Source organism: Amyelois transitella, chromosome 20 (genome assembly GCF_032362555.1).
Source record: "Amyelois transitella isolate CPQ chromosome 20, ilAmyTran1.1, whole genome shotgun sequence".
Classification (NCBI taxonomy): Eukaryota; Metazoa; Arthropoda; class Insecta; order Lepidoptera; family Pyralidae; genus Amyelois; species Amyelois transitella.
The window spans coordinates 3516785-3536192 of NC_083523.1; the positions used below are offsets into that span (position 1 = coordinate 3516785).

The 19408-nt window shown below is 36.1% G+C and overlaps 1 protein-coding gene across 2 annotated transcripts; it reads right to left on the bottom strand.

Moving 5' to 3' along the window:
• Positions 1–443: 443 nt before the first annotated feature.
• On the bottom strand, positions 444–19175 carry LOC106131600 (trafficking protein particle complex subunit 10). 2 transcript variants are annotated; one of them, XM_060949946.1, is made up of 16 exons: positions 18845–19175; positions 18421–18632; positions 17819–18211; positions 17325–17624; positions 14509–14541; positions 13488–13697; positions 10931–11166; positions 10296–10478; positions 9175–9600; positions 8332–8815; positions 7733–7915; positions 7373–7600; positions 6302–6565; positions 5616–5697; positions 4847–4975; positions 444–4126 (listed from the first exon to the last, which is right to left on the bottom strand). In XM_060949946.1, exons 1-16 carry the CDS (start codon positions 18906–18908, stop codon positions 3996–3998), a joined length of 3558 nt encoding a protein of 1185 aa, XP_060805929.1. In that variant the 5' UTR covers positions 18909–19175; the 3' UTR covers positions 444–3995. The 2 variants fall into 2 exon arrangements, with proteins under 2 accessions (XP_060805929.1, XP_013186203.2); XM_013330749.2 differs by lacking the exon at positions 14509–14541.
• Between the last annotated feature and the right edge of the window lie 233 nt (positions 19176–19408).

Below are 19408 nucleotides of genomic sequence, written 5' to 3' on the forward strand. Positions count from 1 at the left end.
GCAGAGGTCAGATGGCTTCGTTCGCTTAATCATGGGCAAAACGAGCAGCCTCGGCCCTTCTCCAAAGAAATGACGATGTTAACAAAATACCTATATGTATATTCAAAACTTTTCCCGTTACTGAGCCTGACACAGACAACTCACAACACAGCCTAAACAGTTTTGTCCAGACTCGAGGCATGTACCTATATTCCTAATATAGTCTACGGGTGCACTAAGGATTTGCTGAAATTTCTGTGGGAATAGGAATCAACGAGATTTCATGTTTTACGCTTCCTCTAGTACTTTTAACAAGCTGTCGCTCGCGGCCCCACTTGCGCGTAAATTATAGCTTATCTGTTTTGTTATTCTGATGTATTAGTTTTTGCGTGAGAGTAATAACAATATATAAAATTAGATACGTTAGAACGGAGCAATAGGGTTTAATAAATAAAACGAAATACTAACAATAAACATTTTATTGACAATCCTAAGTATTATACATAGTATGAAACATAAATACATCTTCGGATTATATAGTAGGTATACCTATTTACATTTTATGAGTCACTGAACAGACCCCAAGTTCCGTTACAATAATTGCAAATTACTTATAAAAACATACAGACAAATATAGGACATATTTTGAAGTAGGGTAAAAAAATGGTATCATGGGAAATCAATGCTTAATATAGTTACAAATGTACCAAGATTTCGTATTCACGCAAATTACAAGCAAAAAATAATCTTTAATATGTAACAAAATGTAAACATTAGGTACTACTTTTTAATAACTGCACAATGTTGACAAAAAAAGGAAATTACAATAAAAATTTTAAGGCAAAGTAATACTTTTCTTAAACTTTCTGGTTTGCCCGTATAATCTGTGAACAATTTTTTGAAATTTAACATACAATTACCACTGAGTAAACATTCGAGAAAAACGAAGTCGTCCATTTTACATAAAGGGAATATTATCCAGTTAAAGCATATCAAAATAATAACATAATACGTGTAGAAAAAAAATTATAAATACTCACAACTTTAATTAATTAAAGCCAGATGTATTCTTTGGGAACAGAAATTATTATTGTTTGATAATAGGTTCAAAATTTTATTGAGGGTTATATAACTTAAAAAATGACAACAATATAGGTAATAATCTGTCTTTAACTAAATTAACTTAATGAATAATTCTTGATTCTATACATTATTCACTACATATGAAGTACAGTTAACAAATACCGTTAACAAAAAAAAGAAAACTTTGTTATTTAAACTTTATCGCACTTTAACAAAATAATGTTTAATTAGGGTTTCTTATATTGCCGACTGTCTATTTCATATGAATAGTTTAACTTTTTATTTCTAATGAGTTTTGTATCTCTGCTTTTGTAGCATTATATATAAGCCCAGTAAACATATTTTAAATATATTTTGGGCACGATAACTGACCATCTCGAGTGTTTATCGAGTGGGGTGGCCGACACGACCCCGTCTCCTTCCTCTGAATACATTATGATGAGTGAGACGGTTATTTGCCGCTTGTAGCCTACATAACACTGATTTAAGAATCATGCCTTTGACATTTTATCCATAACTTAAACAAATAAAAATACATCAAGATATACAAACGAATAACTAAAATAAAGATTACTATACAAATTTGGTGTAAACTTTGTGAGTTAAGCACCAAAAACTTACATGAGACAAGACTTAGGACTAGCTAATAGAATCGTTGTAGCTTCGAACTAAATATGGCATATTAAGGGCTAGAAGTTGAACCTAAAGCTGAATTAAAACAAGAAAGCAACAAATGAACGTTAGCTAAAAATAAATAATTATATTTAAAATAGAAGTTTTTTGAAAATTTCTTACACCACCCTACCTATTTTTAAGCGTTTCTCAACCTTTAGTTCTCATTTAGTGTTAAAAATTAATTAATTAAAAGCAAACCAGGTAAGCAAGTTTTTTTTTATCAAATTCTGGCTAAACTCAAAAGTGGCGAATAAAGACAAACATAATTATACATGTATGAAGAAGGTCGTCGCGGAAGACATTAATATGAATTGGTAAAATGTTATGTGATAGATGACAAAAAAAAAACCATTAAAATTTAGCCTCTTAATGGCTAAACCAGGTTGCTACATGGGAGAATCTGCAATTATAAAGCGTAATGAAGCTTAGATAATTTCAATAAAAAATATTACAACTTTGACAATCAGCCTCGGAGTTATTGAAAGAAAATATGGCAGGTATTTGGCTGAATATATGTAAGTATATCTTATATTAATACATGCTAAACTAACACCCTTATTCCTTTACGCAAAAAGCTCATAATCTATTAACATCGATCTAATTCAGTTCTTTACAATATCATAAGCTTACCCTGGTGCATATTCTATCTCTTTTACTATTGGATGAGAAATTAGAGATGGGAATACATTTTAGAATATGGAAACAGGATTCTAGAATCAAATTAGAACGTGCAATTTTTTTAAGCACATAGATTAGCAAGAAGCATTTGCTTGCTTTATAATATATATTTTGTAAGTTGCCGAGGTGTTAAATGATAAAAAAAATAACCGATCCATATCTTTTTATGAATGTCGTAAATAAGTCCAAACTGCGATTTTCGGAGAAAAATTTTGAGAAGAGAGTAAGATTGTGTATATTTCCTTCTTTTTTAGACATATATGTGCAAAAGCTTCGACATAGGGGAAACATTGTAATATACACAGATATAGTACATAAAAAGTTATTTTAGTATATAAATATATATATACAACCTAATTATTAAACATATAGTTTATCACAATAGTTTATGGTCCGATGCAATTTCGAAAATGTATATAGATTTGAAGAATTATTTAAAGTACTTTAAAGCAAGAGTAAATTCACATTGAAACGAAATAAGTAAAATTTCCTTCTACATTTAAGGTCTAATTAATATATTTTAGCGGCGGATAGTTAAATTAGGTTTTCATTGTGGGATCAAATGAAGAGGGTAACGAAGTTGCCTCGGTGTAAAATAGGCTGCCGCTTGCCACAAAAAGTTATATGCGGCATTGTTGTCCCAGTGTAAGAGAGCCTTAATTAAATTAAAACTATTCATTTTAAGCAGTAACGCACCCTCTCAATGAGCTTCGATTTTCGTAATAACTTCATGCGACCAATAAAGGTATAAACCTTAAAAACGATATTCATATTTTTTGCACATTTGAAATTAACTATATTACTACTCTTTAGCTATATAAATATGAGACTATATTTTCCTAAGCCTACCTTGTATTTTCTTAGTATACTGGACTGGAGTATTGAGCTGGCTAAGAAATAACATTTAATTAACAACAATCAAAATGTTTCAAAATATTTTACATTTATCTTCCTCTAAATGCTAGCGGCACTAAGTTGAGTAGCATTGTGTCATTGTTATAAAAATATTTTGAGTAAAAATATGGCGATATCCCCAAATTATGAATCGGAAACTAATTAATTTTCTCAAAATTATTCTTGAGAAAATTATATATACCTATTAAGCAAAGGGTCTAACATTGATTCCCAAAATAAATATCAGAAACTTAATAAGAATTTACAAAACGAACACAATTCCAAACCAATAATCACTTGCCAGATAAGTTATAAATAAATCCTGAAAATTTATCTGACACACGTCCACTTCGTATCGCCATTTTTCACTTACTTCAGTCAAGCACGGCTATACAAAATGAACGCTAGACAGACGAATTGTGTCATCGTTAACCTTAATTTATTGTATATTAGTTCTAAGGGACCTATAAGTGTTATTTAGCCGTGGTCTACGGTGTTAGAACATGAACCTGTTTCGCTTTAGCCGATGAAATATATGAGGTAATCAGATTATGAAATTGCATTAGCCCTCACAAAGTGTCTAGTCCCCACAAATGGCCGATCCAGCTTTCTACATAGAAAGAGTCACATTCTCGTGGTCTGCTTAGGTAATCTTCGTTGGATAGAAGTAAGGTCCTAACGAAGGTCTAGGGGACCTCTAAGTGTTCTTTAGGCGCTGGTGGTAGAACGTGAACCTGTTTCGCTTTCCCCGCGTGGTAAACTTGCCCCGGACTGAAAGGTTCGAGGCGGGGATGCGTTGAAATATCTTTCTTTGGATCTGTAACAAGAATTTTATTATACATACACATATATAATTACGCCTTTGCCCCTTACAGGGTAAACAGAGCTAGTTTAGTCTCTGAAAGAGTTTTATGACATCCGTGAGTAAGGTGTGGAGTGGTCCTATTCTAAAGTGCCATTTTGTTCCCAGGTCACTCCGATTTTACGAGTATTTTCAAAATAATTATATGGCCTATTTTAGTAAAACGTAACGCAGGTAAGAGAAATAAGAGATGATTTAAAAATTGGGAGAATGAAGACAATCTTTATTTGGACTATTTTACAAGTTAAAAGAGATCTTGGGTTTAGCTATAGACACTTGTTGGATCTCGTTTTCACCAAGTTAAGTAGCTACTTAACTTGGTGAATGCTGGGTAGTCCAAAGGTGAGACCGGGGGCACGTACGAGTGCTTTTATAGGGCTTCTGAGGGAGAAAGGGGCGCTGGGGAGACCGCAGGGGTACGACGTTACAGCCGACCTCGAGAGTGGGAAAACATGACGAATACATAAAAATCACGCCTCTTTCCCGGAGGGGTAGGCAGAGACTACCTCTTTCCACTTGCCACGATCTCTGCATACTTCCTTCGCTTCATCCACATTCATAACTCTCTTCATACAAGCTCGGCGGTTTCGGGTACTTTTGACTTGACCCTTTACCAGGACGTCCTTAATTTGATCAAGATACGTTCGAAAACATGACGAAGAAGAAGAATATTACCTTTGGTGTTCGCGGCGATGTATTTGGACAACCTCACGGTGGGTAGCGGTAAGTAGCCTGCGGACAGCGGCATCACTTCCAAGGAGACCGTTTGTGGAGACGTGCTCTCAGACTCCATGGTTATGACTCCTGATGAAAGGAAACGTGGTCAGAGGTATGGTTTTAACATAATAGCGATCTTTTTTTTTCTCTATGGCATTTCTCCTGGCGTCAGACCTGGTTAAATCCTCAACTCTCTGATGGAGTTCAGGATGCGCCTTTCTCACTATGTGGTGAGTCAGATTTTTATAGGAAGCGACTCTCATCTGACACCCCACCATCTGACTTTCGCAACCTTTGCAAGGGAACCTAACACATATTGGATCATTGTTATAGTAAACGAGCTGGTTTAAATTATAGGAAAAGTCATACTAATTTGGGTAAGCTTCGCCCACCTAGCGATCTAAACTCAATTATTATCGGTCTAGGCGTTTATCCCGGTTTGCTGTATAAGAACCCAGGGTCCGTCTTTGACTAGTTACGTGTCTTGATTGTGAAAGTCAGGACACGAACACAATCTTAAAAGACATTCTGTAATTCCTTCTGGATCTTGGTAACATAACCACACGAGTAATAAAACTAGTGTTTTTAACATAGATAACAGTCATTGGTGTCTACGTGTTGTGATTTATATTTAACTTTTGACTTTAGGACTGAAGAAGATCCAAATAAATCAGACGGGGAACGGTGACCACAAAAAAAAAAGACTTTGTTTATGATATGATCTTACCCGCTGTGCGCCCAAGAACAGCCCACATAGATTGATCCGCCAATACCTCGTACATTAGTGATGTAAATTCTGTTTCATTTACCTAAAAAAGAAATGTTCTTGTTTATCTTCAGACAAATATCTGTTTATCCATGTTTTTAGTAAAATAATTTTATTTTTAACTAGAATAAATATTTATTGACTACAATATTTGTGTATAAAGCGGGAGTTTCTAATCGCCACTAATAAAATCCTAAGTAAAGCCGACAACATAAATATTTTGTTTTATCAAATTTTGCTTTTACATTTGCTTTGACATTGGGATTATTTGACCTAATCTAGCATTGTAAAATCAATAAAAATTAAGCAATCAGGAATACAGTTATGAATAACTAACTTTGCAACTGTACTTCCTACAACTTATCTTCAGTGTTGGAGGTTGTATATATTGCTCCAATCCGTGAAATCTTTGCTTGCGCGATTTAGGGTTTTCGCTGTTTTTGACTGATAGCGTCGCGTGATTTTATTTTTTACTTTGTTTTGTGTTGACTTGTGGCGTATAGATGTCGCCACTATAACATAACATATAATTACGTCTATATCCCTTGCGGGGTGGACAGAGCCAACAGTCATCAAAAGACTGAAAGGCCACGTTCAGCTGTTCGGCTTAATGATTGAATTGAGAACAGGCATCAACATATATTTACCCTTTGCACGCTCAACTGCAGACAGCAAACCTGCGACGCCCTACAAAAGTCCGCTCCCTTGACCGGCTCCAACTTCGTCCTTACGACGAACAGCGTCGTGTAGTCCTGTATGTCGAACGGGCAAGTGAAAGTGCGCGCGGGCTCGTCCCAGTCCGAAGGTCTGTATTGTATGGTGAATGTGGCTTTCATCGGCCCCGCTTTTACTAGCGGATCTTTAAGGAGTTCCCACATGAATGAAGCGGTTGTGCCGTCTGATGCGACGATCTGGAAAGGAATAACAGCTGATCAATACTCGTTGTTGATGTCAATTTTTGACTGTTAAATACATCTTTTGACTGATTTTTACGATTTTTATAACGGAGGTTGTTTTAGATTTGATGGATGGAGGTCGAATGGTTAAAGTTTGTAATTTGGGTGAAAAACTAAAAGTACCAAATCCTTCAAATCATAATTCCGAGGTAAAATTGAAGAAAAGAAAGCCCGGCCGCAGAAGATCAAGACGAAAAACTATGTAAAATAAATCCACTAGCACTATTACTACTAATAGATGACGCTATCACATAACTGTATATTACTAACCAATAGATGGCGCTAATTTGTGCGAAGTCGCTGGTGACAGCTGTCAAAAACTTATAAGTAAAAAAAGTTAAGGCAAGTATTCTAGTCAAGTCACCAGCGTTCTTAGGATTGAGATCCGACAACGTAGTCTCAGTGCACGAGAATTGATCTAAATCGTTACGTTCACGAACTTATCAGTAATGTACAGATGATTAAATCCTAGGATGATTCTAGCTAAAGTCTTATATGATATGTATTCTCATCAAAACTTGACCAAATTATAATATTTCAAAGGCTGTTGATTTCTTAATAAATTAATAAATAAAATAGGGTATGTTCTGAAGAAAGGTCGGGTCAGGAGTAAACCGGTGAGCTTCCATGAACAGAGTCATGAATGTGAACGAAGCGAAAGAAGAATTCGAGGATTGTGGCAAGTTGTCAGATATAGTCTCTACCTACCCTTCAATGAAAGAGTTGTGATTTTATTGGGTGTATGTATGTATGTATTCTTACCAAGTCACCAGCGTTCTTAGGATTGAGATCAGACACCGTGGTGTCCGAGCACGAGAGTCGAGGCTCCTGCAGCGCGAACTGCACGAGATGCGTGACGGCGCAGCGCAACGTGACGTGCACGAATTTGCGCGTGTTTGAGGTGAGGAGACGCCATGATGCGACCATGGGCGGAGTGAAGTGGAGGGGCACTTCTGTTGCGTTTTCCCACCACGGACAGTTCAGCCATACCTGTAATGCCATTTCTCATTTACTTTATAAACAAACATAGGCACTGGTTTACTTAGTTCCCGAGTCATTGGTTCGTGTAAAGATATATTTTAACTAGACAGCTTAGTAGAGATATATCTATCTCTTTCTTACCGTATGCTCTATACTCTTCTCTCTCCTAGCCTGTAAGCTTGCAAATAATCTGAGAGCCACCTTCCTCGTCTCAAACGGCTTGCAAACAGGCACTGGTATGCTTAATTCCCGAGTCATTGGTGAGTCGGAATCGGCGAAACGAATTTGGAGACCGTTCGATGTTTTTAGGAGGATCGTCGCGTTCTGAAATGAATGAATAAAAATATTCAAACATGGTGTCTTTATAAATCGCATAATTAAATCTGCATCGCAAAATGTGTACATCAGCATCCTGGTGGATATTATGCAGATATATTTTTTTTTCATGAACAAGTGGAGGTCATTAAGTCTGAGTCTGTTTAGTGTAGTCTCATTAAAGGATACAGTTGTAACATCTACGTGTGGTGGGTTTAGAAGTTACTTTTTTTTCACTATCACTATGTATTATAAAGTCCCTCTATTTTCTCTGTCTGTATGTATGCGCTAATCTCTGAAAGTTATGGACGTTTTTGCTGTTTGAAATGTTGAAAAGAGTGTTTTCTGAGTTAGGTATTTATATATGTAAATTCTACCCATGCAAGACGCTAGTAATTATATAATGGATAAAACAATACATTTACCTCTTCAATATGAGTGCTTCCACTAGTCACGACCAGCTCCATAGCTTGCTCTAACCCAGCCACCAAATCCTTCTTCGGCTCAAGCTTATTCAAATACACATTAACACCCTGTGTGACCACTTCAAAACCCATCTTACTACCCCCTAACACATTCGACAAAAACTCCAATTTCTCTTCAACAACCAAAGAGATCTGTCCCAATTTATGTAACCCACATGTTTTGGCCGTGTAATCTAAAACAAACTCATTCACACCCGGCTTTAGAGTAAATTTTTCTTTGACAAATGAGTATTGGAAGTTATTCCTTTGCGTAGCGGAAGGTTTTCTGTATTTACTGCTATCAGAACGTTTCAATGTCACTTTTGGGTTTTGACACTCGACAGTGGCCTTCTCTAGAGATTTGTCTTCTTTGTAGTGTAGTTGTGAGGTTATTTTCAAAGGGTTGAGTAAAGGGTTTTTGGGCTTCACGTCGTCCAGTCTTATGCTGAAATAGAATAGTGGGTAATTAATAATATGAATGATAATATATAGCGAACATGTATAATGGAAGTCAATCTATTTTAGAATCTATCATAGCATTGCGTTTTTGCTGCTTTTCTATTTACCTCAGCGGTGTAAGACCTGATTATACCAGGGAAGATACATTTAACAGCTCTTTTGGGGACATTTAAAACAAAGCACATTTTTAAACAACAGCACTTCAGACCGATAAGCAATGGCAGGCATTCTGTACGCAAATCAGAAAAGTGCAGAATTTTGCTTCGCAATATTTACTACCATCTAATTCCTTGTCTCTCAGTTCTGTTATTTTCAATAGCTATAATATGCCACCTATTCACTCACCTACTAATTATATTCGATGAGTCGCCATCGCCGTCCGCGGCCGCTTTCCTCGGCGAATTTGGCGCACTTACATTACTATTTACACTTAAATCAGTCTTATAACCTTTTACAGGCGTCCGTCTACCTTTGTCCTCTTTACACGTTTCTATACTTATAGCCGCTTTCGTGCAAACCACATCTTTGGGCAGTAAACACTCAATTTTCAAGCAACACTGAACTTTATTGTCAGTTACATAGATTCCACGTTCGGACGGTAGGATTTCGGCTGATATTACTTTGAAACAGTCGTTTAGTTCAGCTAGAACCGTGTCTGTTTTGTCTGATAGGTTGTCTCTGATGGATTTCATCATTTCCTCGAAGTAAAATTGTCTGACTAGTATTTCTAATTCGGCTGTACACGCTATTGTTGCAGAGAGCTTCGTATATCTGAAGTGATAAACATTTTTTATATGAAACAGGTATTAAAACACATATAAGCTTGTGGCGACATCACTAACGTCACACGCCAACTGTCAATCAAATCAAGTCTAAATCGCGCAAACAAAGCTTTCAAGGTTTGGAGCATACAACTCCAAACAACAACAAACAACACAACTTCCGACTCAAAATCGTCTGTCGAGCGGTTCACCAGGCATCACTTCAGCCTGGCGAATGATCTTCCCTTTGTGGCGGTCGAGCTCGAAACGTCGCTCCCGCTACAAGCTTAAGGCTGGTATTGGCTGCTTGTCAATCTATTCAAAATTCAGGTTAATTCCGGATTTACCCACTCCTAGAACGTGGTCATAGGCGGCCCTTAGATCATGTCATGTTTGGGACAAACAGGATGATTATGATGACTAGTAATGTGATAGACTATAAGATTGACGAAGCATATTGCGAATACATTTCTGTAATTTTTTAGGAACAAATTGCTTGAATGTCAGTACATAATTCGTATTAAAAACCTTGACTTATTCAAACCAGGACTTAAGGGGTGATGATGTAAACGGGACTAACGCCAGTAGGAAAAAAAGCAGGACGAGGATTGTCTGAACGCGTATTTTAACTATTAGTCAGATCATCTAAGATCTCCAGTTCCTAACTATTGCCAAACTTATTAGACTTAAAATGTCATCACTGACCTATCTACGTCGTTCATCTTCTTCGCCGCGGCCACCAACTCGAGCCTCGTTTGAGCCGCTAAGTCCTTCCAACCTTGTTCCTCGTAAGACCTTAGTGCGTCCATCAGGAATACAACAGCTTTCCCAGTCTCTCCCAGTTCCGAGTAAAACGCGGCCAAGTCCCGGCCTATGAGGCGGGCGAATCTGTAATTTGGTAATTTATTGCAATGATTTGAATGGCTGATTAGTTTATACTTCGAGTGTGAGTTCCCTTGGGAATATGTGTTGTACTTAAATTTGCGTTGCACTTAAATGTGATTTTAACTTTAAAATTACTTAAACAGTATCAGTGATATCAGTTTTACGTTCCCATTATTCATCTGTGTCATTTTTTTTACTGTTATACCAGTTGAACTTCAGTCTTTTTAAGACTGTTCGCACCGTCTACCCTTGAAGGGACGTGACTATATGTATGTAAGTTCGTGTAATTTTTCCATTAATTTTTTTACAAGTTCTTTTACTGCATCATTAAGGCTGAGAATGCTGAACACCGCAATGGAGAAGTGAATATTAGTTCGTCGACCCCGGGGGAAAACAAAGCGGCGAATGGTGAAACTTAAAGAAATACCTATATGAGATAAAATAACCGTTCTTACCTTAACCTCCCAATATGCTTATAAGTCCCCATGGCCATCTCAGCCAACTCCAGATAGTACTGCTGGAAACTGGTTTTACTACACAGCGCCTCTTTCAGCCTGTCAGTGGGTGTTTGCTGGTTGGTGGGTTCACTGTCACCCATGCCCGCTGACAGCATTACCACAAGGTGCAGTTGTTCGGAAGTAGGGTCCGGAGAACCGGGCAGAAGGCCGCAGAGCTTGCCCAGCTCGTGTAGCTGGTGAAGAATAAGGGACAAGTTATACATAAGAAACTGATTTTGATCATAATCTCAACATCATCTCAACTTGAATCATTAGAACCGACCTGTCCTTATAGCCTAAGAGCTAGTGAACCCTCCGAGTAACGGTGTTCCTGTAAGGCTAGAAATTTGTAGAGTGATGATTCATAGCACACCAAGGCCAAAAATCATGACCTGGCAGGCATCTGCCCTGCACGTCATCAACACTTTTATTTCTTAAAATGTAAAATACATAGGAAAAAAAAACTTCCTGCTGTAAGCTTCAAAATTTAATATCATCTATTTTATTTATTGATAATTATAAAAAAAAATTGCCAGGCGATTAGAGTAAGCACAAGTACCTGCCAGGTGCATCGAGAACTGCACAGTTTAGGAAGAAAAATAAACTTTCTTCTGTAAAGTTGAAATTTAAGTATATGTTTTAGTATATCATTTAGAAGAAATGTGTACAATGACAGGCGGTTCTGAACAGCACAAGACCTTGACAGGCGAAGGGAAAGATGCTAAGAACGTGCTAGTAAGAAGCGTTACGTAAATGCATGTAGTGTCAGTGACATGTAATAAAGTTAAAAATTATAGATGCAATATACATACATACATACATATGGTCACGTGTATATCCCTTGCGGGGTAGACAGAGCCAATAGTCTTGAAAAGACTGAATGGCCACGTTCAGCTATTTGGCTTAATGATAGAATTGAGATTCAAATAGTGACAGGTTGCTAGCCCATCGCCTAAAAAGAATCCCAAGTTTGTAAGCCTATCCCTTAGTCGCCTTTTACGACATCCATGGGAAAGAGATGGAGTAGTCCTATTCTTTTTTGTATTGGTGTTGGGAACCACACGGCACTCGTGGTATCACCGGCAGAATTTGTCTAAAGTCGCCACAAAAAAGAACAATTATTCCACCCATGGGTTATTACACGCATACAATATTATTAATTCCAATAAGAACGACAGCCCGCGTTTGCCGCAAACGGTTCAAGCCAAAGCCGACTTTCGGCGCTACAGGTTACGGCGCTTCATCCACTGCGGGTAACGCAACGTGTGTTCGCGGTTCTACAGAACAATGTCTGTGGATAAAACTGAAAAATTAAGATTTTTTTTCTTCGTATTTTTCCAGGATAAAAAGAATCCTATTTTATGCCCAAGATAATAAGGTATAATTATACCAAGTTCCATCAAAATCGAACCGTTAGTTTTCACGTGATGCCTGAACATACAGACAGACAGACAAAAATTTTTTTAATCCCATATTTGTGTTTGGTATCGATCCAGTAACACCCCCTGCTATTTATTTTTTCAATATTTTCAATGTACAGAATTGACCCTTCCACAGATTTATTATATGTATAGATATAGATAGATATAGATTGATGCATTTTTGTTTTTCTGAAGAATGAATGAATTTTTAACTGTAGAATACATTTCAGGTAATATACAGTTATTTGATTCAATAAGATTCAATATATAGTCCTATGTAATTGAACGCGATATTCCATTCTTTATGACATTATTAATTTACTGAAATATTTTTTCAGAGGAAAACGATATTGAAGAGTCGAGTGATGATAAAAAAAGTAGTAGTGAAGAAGTGTCGGATGATGATGATAATTAATATGAAAAACCGTGTAAATTACATAACAATTAGTAAAATATATTGCATCTATAATTTTTTACTTTCTTAGATGTCACTGACACTACATGCATTTACGTAACGCTTCTTACTAGCACGTTCTTAGCATCTTTCCCTTCGCCTGTCAAGGTCTTATGCTGTTCAGAACCGCCTGTCATTGTACACATTTCTTCTAAATGATATACTAAAACATATACTTAAATTTCAACTTTACAGAAGAAAGTTTATTTTTCTTCCTAAACTGTGCAGTTCTCGATGCACCTGGCAAGTACTTGTGCTTACTCTAATCGCCTGGCAATTTTTTTTTTATAATTATCAATAAATAAAATAGATGATATTAAATTTTGAAGCTTACAGCAGGAAGTTTTTTTTTCCTATGTATTTACATTTTAAGAAATAAAAGTGTTGATGACGTGCAGGGCAGATGCCTGCCAGGTCATGATTTTTGGCCTTGGTGTGCTATGAATCATCACTCTACAAATTTCTAGCCTTACAGGAACACCGTTACTCGGAGGGTTCACTAGCTCTCCAGCTATTAGCACATACCCGCGACTTTGAAAAGGTCGTAGAACTACCAAGTTTGTAGTTTTCAAACCAGTCTGCATGGGTTATAAATGTTTCATCAACAACTTTTTTTTAATTTTCTTCGAAAAATACTCACTTTATCCTTCGCGTTATGCAACAAAGGCGCTTGCATCGCAGTACACATCTCCCGCGCATCGTTGCTGGCCGCTAGCCGCTCGCAAGCACGCAATGTTTCAGCGCATGCCAATTGCGCCCAGCACGCAGCAGCGCCCTCTACGCAATGCGCGTTCAGAAGCGAAATTTCTACTAGAGTGTTGTGGACCGTGCTTATACAACGAGACGCTATCTGTGGACAATGACATTTGTCATTTGAATAAAGAATCTGAAAAATAAAATATATTTCTTCTTTCTGGATACACATAAAAATGTTACAAACACTTACTACCCACAGACACATACAAAATAATACACTATTATAGTTTGAGATAGTTATTACTCAAAAAGAATCTTTACAATTCACTAATGAGACAATATTTTCTTTACAAATTCGATAATTTATTGTATTTAAAACAGATGAACACAAAATTACACAAAACAGAAATGTATGATACAAGCTCAGTAAAGGTTTTTGCACTGTAGTGCATAACACTAACTTTTGGGATATCATTTCAATGTTTACCAGTTTTTCTATTCCCGCGTATGTGTTGTGTTTTTATAAGACACAGGCATATACCTCATCTGATGGTTACTTGGTGGTCAGCCTTTGGTATTTTCTTCTAAACAAAAAATATGGGTTCATGCATGGGATAATGTCGTTAATCCAGGCGTACTTTTACAACGGTAATTATGGGTAGACCCACCATTAGACATTCGAGTCGCTGAAGCCAGATAACAGATACAGACTGTTGGTAAATTATCTGGGTAAGGTAAAGGAGCCTAAAGTTTACAGCGTTATTGCTAAAGGTGAAACTGGTGAATATACATCAAACCTTGTTATTCATATTTATATCTGTTTAAGGTAAAACAAAGAATAAATATATATAAAGCCTCTCCAACCAGTCAATAAGGGTATCTATGGTGAGGCCTATGTCTCTATAATGGACTTGTCCAGTCTGTGGAGATGATTGAAAAAAAAATAAAAATTACTATTTACGTACTTGCAACAAAATACTCTTGTCATAGTCAATTTCCTAGAAACAAAAATAAAATATAAAAAATAATGTTAATTTAATTAATTCGTGGTTGACATGATGGAGTATTTTTTAACAAATATAAATTCTTAGAAACCCTTATTCTGGAAGAACAAAGAGGAGCTACTTTATTATAACAGTAGACCGCGCGACTTCGTACGCGTGGAATCAATCCCGCGGGTAGTCCGGGATAAAAAGTAGCCTATATGTTATTCTTGGTCTTCAGCTACCTGCATACCAAATTTCATCGTAATTGGTTCAGTAGTTTTTGCGTGAAAGAGTAACAAACATCCATACTGACATCCTAACATACTCACAAACTTTCGCATTTATAATATTACTAGGATTTTTCTTACGAATATACTGATAAGAAATTATAAACATAAAACAGAATAATAAAGGCTATGATTTATTACTTCCATATTAACTACATAGATACTGTGACTTACATACATACAAAAAATCACGCCTCTTTCCCGGAGGGGTAGGCAGAGACTACCTCTTTCCACTTGCCACGATCTCTGCATACTTCCTTCGCTTCATCCACATTCATAACTCTCTTCATGCAAGCTCGGCAGTTTCGGATACTTACATATTTTATATATATATGATTTACGTATTACAATACATAATACAAACAAGAGGTTGACAGTGCTCTGCCCACTTTTAGGTCATGTACAAAACTCACTTCAAAAAATTGTCTTTATACTTATAACATTATTTTTTATTAACATCTTTCACAAAACACAGTTCGACATCACTAACTGAAGCGAGAAGTCTAACTGCAAGTGTAATTGCAGGCCATTCACAGTTGGTCAGTCATGGGGAAAATATCAGAATGTTAGTTAGTAAACTCGTTGCGTATTGAGCTAGATTTATTGCTGTTCAAGTTCCTGACTTGTTGCCCTAGGCAAGACTTGGTAAAACAAGTCAGGAACATGAATTGATGATGTTCACATACGTTTATATGAATTTATATATTTGAATGAGTGCCTTGTGGGTGAGGCTCACAGGGGACTAGAAAAAGTGGAAAGATCTGGAGGAGGCCTTTGTGTCTAAAGGATATGCTGATAGAGACTGATGTGTTTTTATTATAACTGTTGTACATGTGTAATTGTAAATATGTAAGTCAGCAATAAAGGCTTTTGAAATTTGAATATATTTGAATGAATTATTTATTTCTTCAGCATAATAATCATGCATACACAAACATACATACATACATAATCACGTCTATATCCATTGCTGGGTAGACAGAGTCAACAGTCTTGAAAATACTGATAGGCAGTTCAACTGTTTGGCTTAATGATAAAATTGAGATTCATATAGAGATAGGTTGCTAGCCCATCGCCTAAATGAAGAATCCCAAAGTTTATAAGCTTATCCCTTAGTCGCCTTTTATATCCTTGGGAAAGAGATAAAGGGGTCCTATTCTTTTTTCTTTAAGTGTCGGGAACCACATGGAAAACTATCATACAAATCAAAGAGAACATTTTATTCTTTTTTGTAACATATTTCATACAGCTTAATATGGCCTATCAATCTTTTCAAGACTGTTGGCTATGTCTACCCCGGAAGGAGTAGTATACACGTGTTTATATGTATGTATCAAAACAGTTTATGCACACGTCTTATTTAAAAGCTTTCTACTACATAGCTGTATGTAAATAACAGAAATGGAATTAAAACATTAATTCGTGCGTTACTCATTGCCGCGTTTGTATGGACGCCGGCCAATTAGTAAATTGTTAGTTTCAGTTCAATGTGCCTAACCATCTGCAATTAAAGAATTAACAGCTGTCGCTCATGTGTGAAGTGTGATGCTAGCAATAGCAGAATCTAAACTATAGTTGACGTCTAACTATATTGTATATACAAATAATAATCACGTCTTTATCTCTTACGGGGTAGACAGAGCTAACACTCTTAAAGAACTAAAAGGCTACATCCAGATGTACGGCTTAATGTAGTCTTTCTCAATAGCTCAATGTAATACGATGGAATTGAGATGCAAATTATGAAACATTGCTAGTCCATCGAAGAATGCCAAGTTAATAAGCCTATACCTTGGATGACCTTCACAATATGCACATGGAGAGACCATATTATATTATCTGCTATTCATGTTTGAAAGTTTAATAAATTATAAAAAAAAAATTTTGTCTTTTGAATTTTTTACATTCTGTAAGAACTTTTTATTTGTGAAAAACTTTGTGAAAACTATGATTCAATCAAGAAATAACATACATACATATGGTCACGTCTATATCCCTTGCGGGGTAGACAGAGCCAACAGTATTGAAAAGACTGAATGGCCACATTCAGCTATTTGGCTTAATGATAGAATTGAGATTCAAATATTGACAGGTTGCTAGCCCATGACCTAAAAAAGAATCCCAAGTTTGTAAGCCTATCCTTTTACGACATCCATGGGAAAGAGATGGAGTGGTCTTATTCTTTTTTGTAATGGGGCTGAGAACCACACGGCACAATAACATGGCAAATCAAGAAATAATTTATAATGATATAACAACAGTAAAAACAGGAACAAAAAATACCTACTTAACCTAATATGTGAATGCCATAAAAGGTCCTGGCTCAGTGATACCGCTGAACCAGCTAGGTCAGGGTCATATCTTAACAAAGTTATGGAGCATAAACAGGAGTCAAGTGTGTAACCTGACTTTCCTTTCCACCATTTTTTTATCAATATTTAAGCCATAGCACTTCTGAATGTTTTTTTTTTTGCTTCATTATAAAGTGATTACAATGATTACACTCACCTCCTTAGGTTTAAACATAAGTAACAACATGGCACTTTGACGTTGAAATAGATAGCTTCTAAAATCCAGTAAAGATGATTTCTTCTTGATAATTAGTTCTCTTAAGTGTTGAGGTACTAACACAGTCAGTTTGACTGCTTGCCACGAAGTCACTGGCTGTCTAAATGTGTCCAACCATTTTGGACTCTCAGTAACATTAGAATTGAGTACAAATTGTGAGAACAGTGCATCTAATTCATCATACTGTACCAATGCTTCTTCATACAAACCTAGCATTTCTAGTACAAATGCTAGTTGCTCCTGGAAAAAGAATAATACAACTTATTATTGAGCAAATAAATTTTTTTAACAAATTTGTGTTGATTTTAAACTTGGAAGGGTTGTACCCCATATATCTCTTTTCATCAGGTACCTAACCAACTTACTAAGTTGGTGATAAGCACTGGGAATATCATTTTGAAAAGATGGATTGTCCTTTTGATATCAAAACTAACCTGCAAAATGAAATATTTACAAAAATCCCAGTCTGGGTCATTGCGTTTCTCTCTCTGTTCTCGCATGTGCTCCTCAAATTTTATCAAAGCTTTGTTATAAGAGACAAGAACAAAATGTCTGATTTTAGCCACCAAAGATCTCCATGACTCCGCACTTCTAGCTTCAGACTTTATTGGATTTATAACTGAAAGAAACCTATCCTCTGTCTGCTTGGTTGAAAAATCTCCTTTGATTTTATCCAACACAGTAGTTCTTGGCAGTAATTTATTAGATTTACGGATATCATAAGTTTCCACCAGAACTACCATCCAATCGGTGATTCCAAGACTTTCCAAGTGCTTGAACCATGCTTCTACTTCTTCACGTAAAGTAGTTTTGTAGTATTCTACATCCTGGAAAATAATGTAATTAAAATTCTTATTCATGTATTTGTTTATAGACGGGCATGAGTAGATAAGTTTTTTGAGATAGGGATGATAATGTCAGTTAATTTGAAAATTTTCAACTTTGACACTAGTGTAATCATAATTTGTTGGTAATGCTAAACTAAGAAACTTCATAAGCAAACTGATTAAATATGTATAATAACAGGTTAACTTACCACACAATCTGTCCAATATATGTGAAAAATCGGGCGTTTTAATAGGTTCAATTCTGACTGCACTTTATCTTTATTGAACTTTATAAATGATGCTTCCAGGTATACTGGTTTTGGTGGTCTTCCATATGATCTCCTCCACTCACTCTTGTCTTGAGGTATGGCCGCCACCAATGGTGCTTCCAGTGTACAAAATAAATTCCAATCCCCCGCACCTAGCGCAAAAAAGAAATGATTTATTAACATCCTTTAGCAGCCTATGTTACTCCCAAAGGTTTTTTCTATATATGTGCCAAATTTTGTAAAAATCATTCCAGTAGTTTTTGAGTTTATTTGTTACAAACATACAATTTTTCTATTTATTATTAGTGTGGATAACAGAATAGAATACAATATAGAACTTATCATGATATCAACGAATACTTACATGTTACAATTGGTTTATTGGTCATTACTTCCTGATTCTTAAGAGAGCTATCGACACCCTTCATTTTTCATCATCAGTTATATTCACCAATTTTTCGCTCATGACACAAATAAATCAGGAATCCACCCACTTAACACTTTTATTAAATCACTGTACAAAGGTATCTCCCTATTATTCGTTAATCGAAATATCTTTTTACCATAAAAATACCTTATACATAACACTTGAAATTTATCTATTAAAATATGTATTAAAATTATTGGAAAATACAACAAAATCACAAATACAGAATATTTTTTTTGCCACTGATTATAATCTGTCATTCGGTTGGGATGGCTGTCACCTGTCAGACTGTCACACCTGCTGTCAGGCAATGAAATAATATTCTATGGAGGTGCCCTAATTGTTCAACTTGACTCAGAAATAAAAACTGATATATCTGTCTCTTTCTCACAACAGTGGTTTAACGGGAGAAAAAACGTTTACACTCTTTTATCAGCACCCTCTTCATTGGCTTCGATGTGTTTGTGCTGGAGCACCGCCATCTTAAGTAGCCCGCTTAGC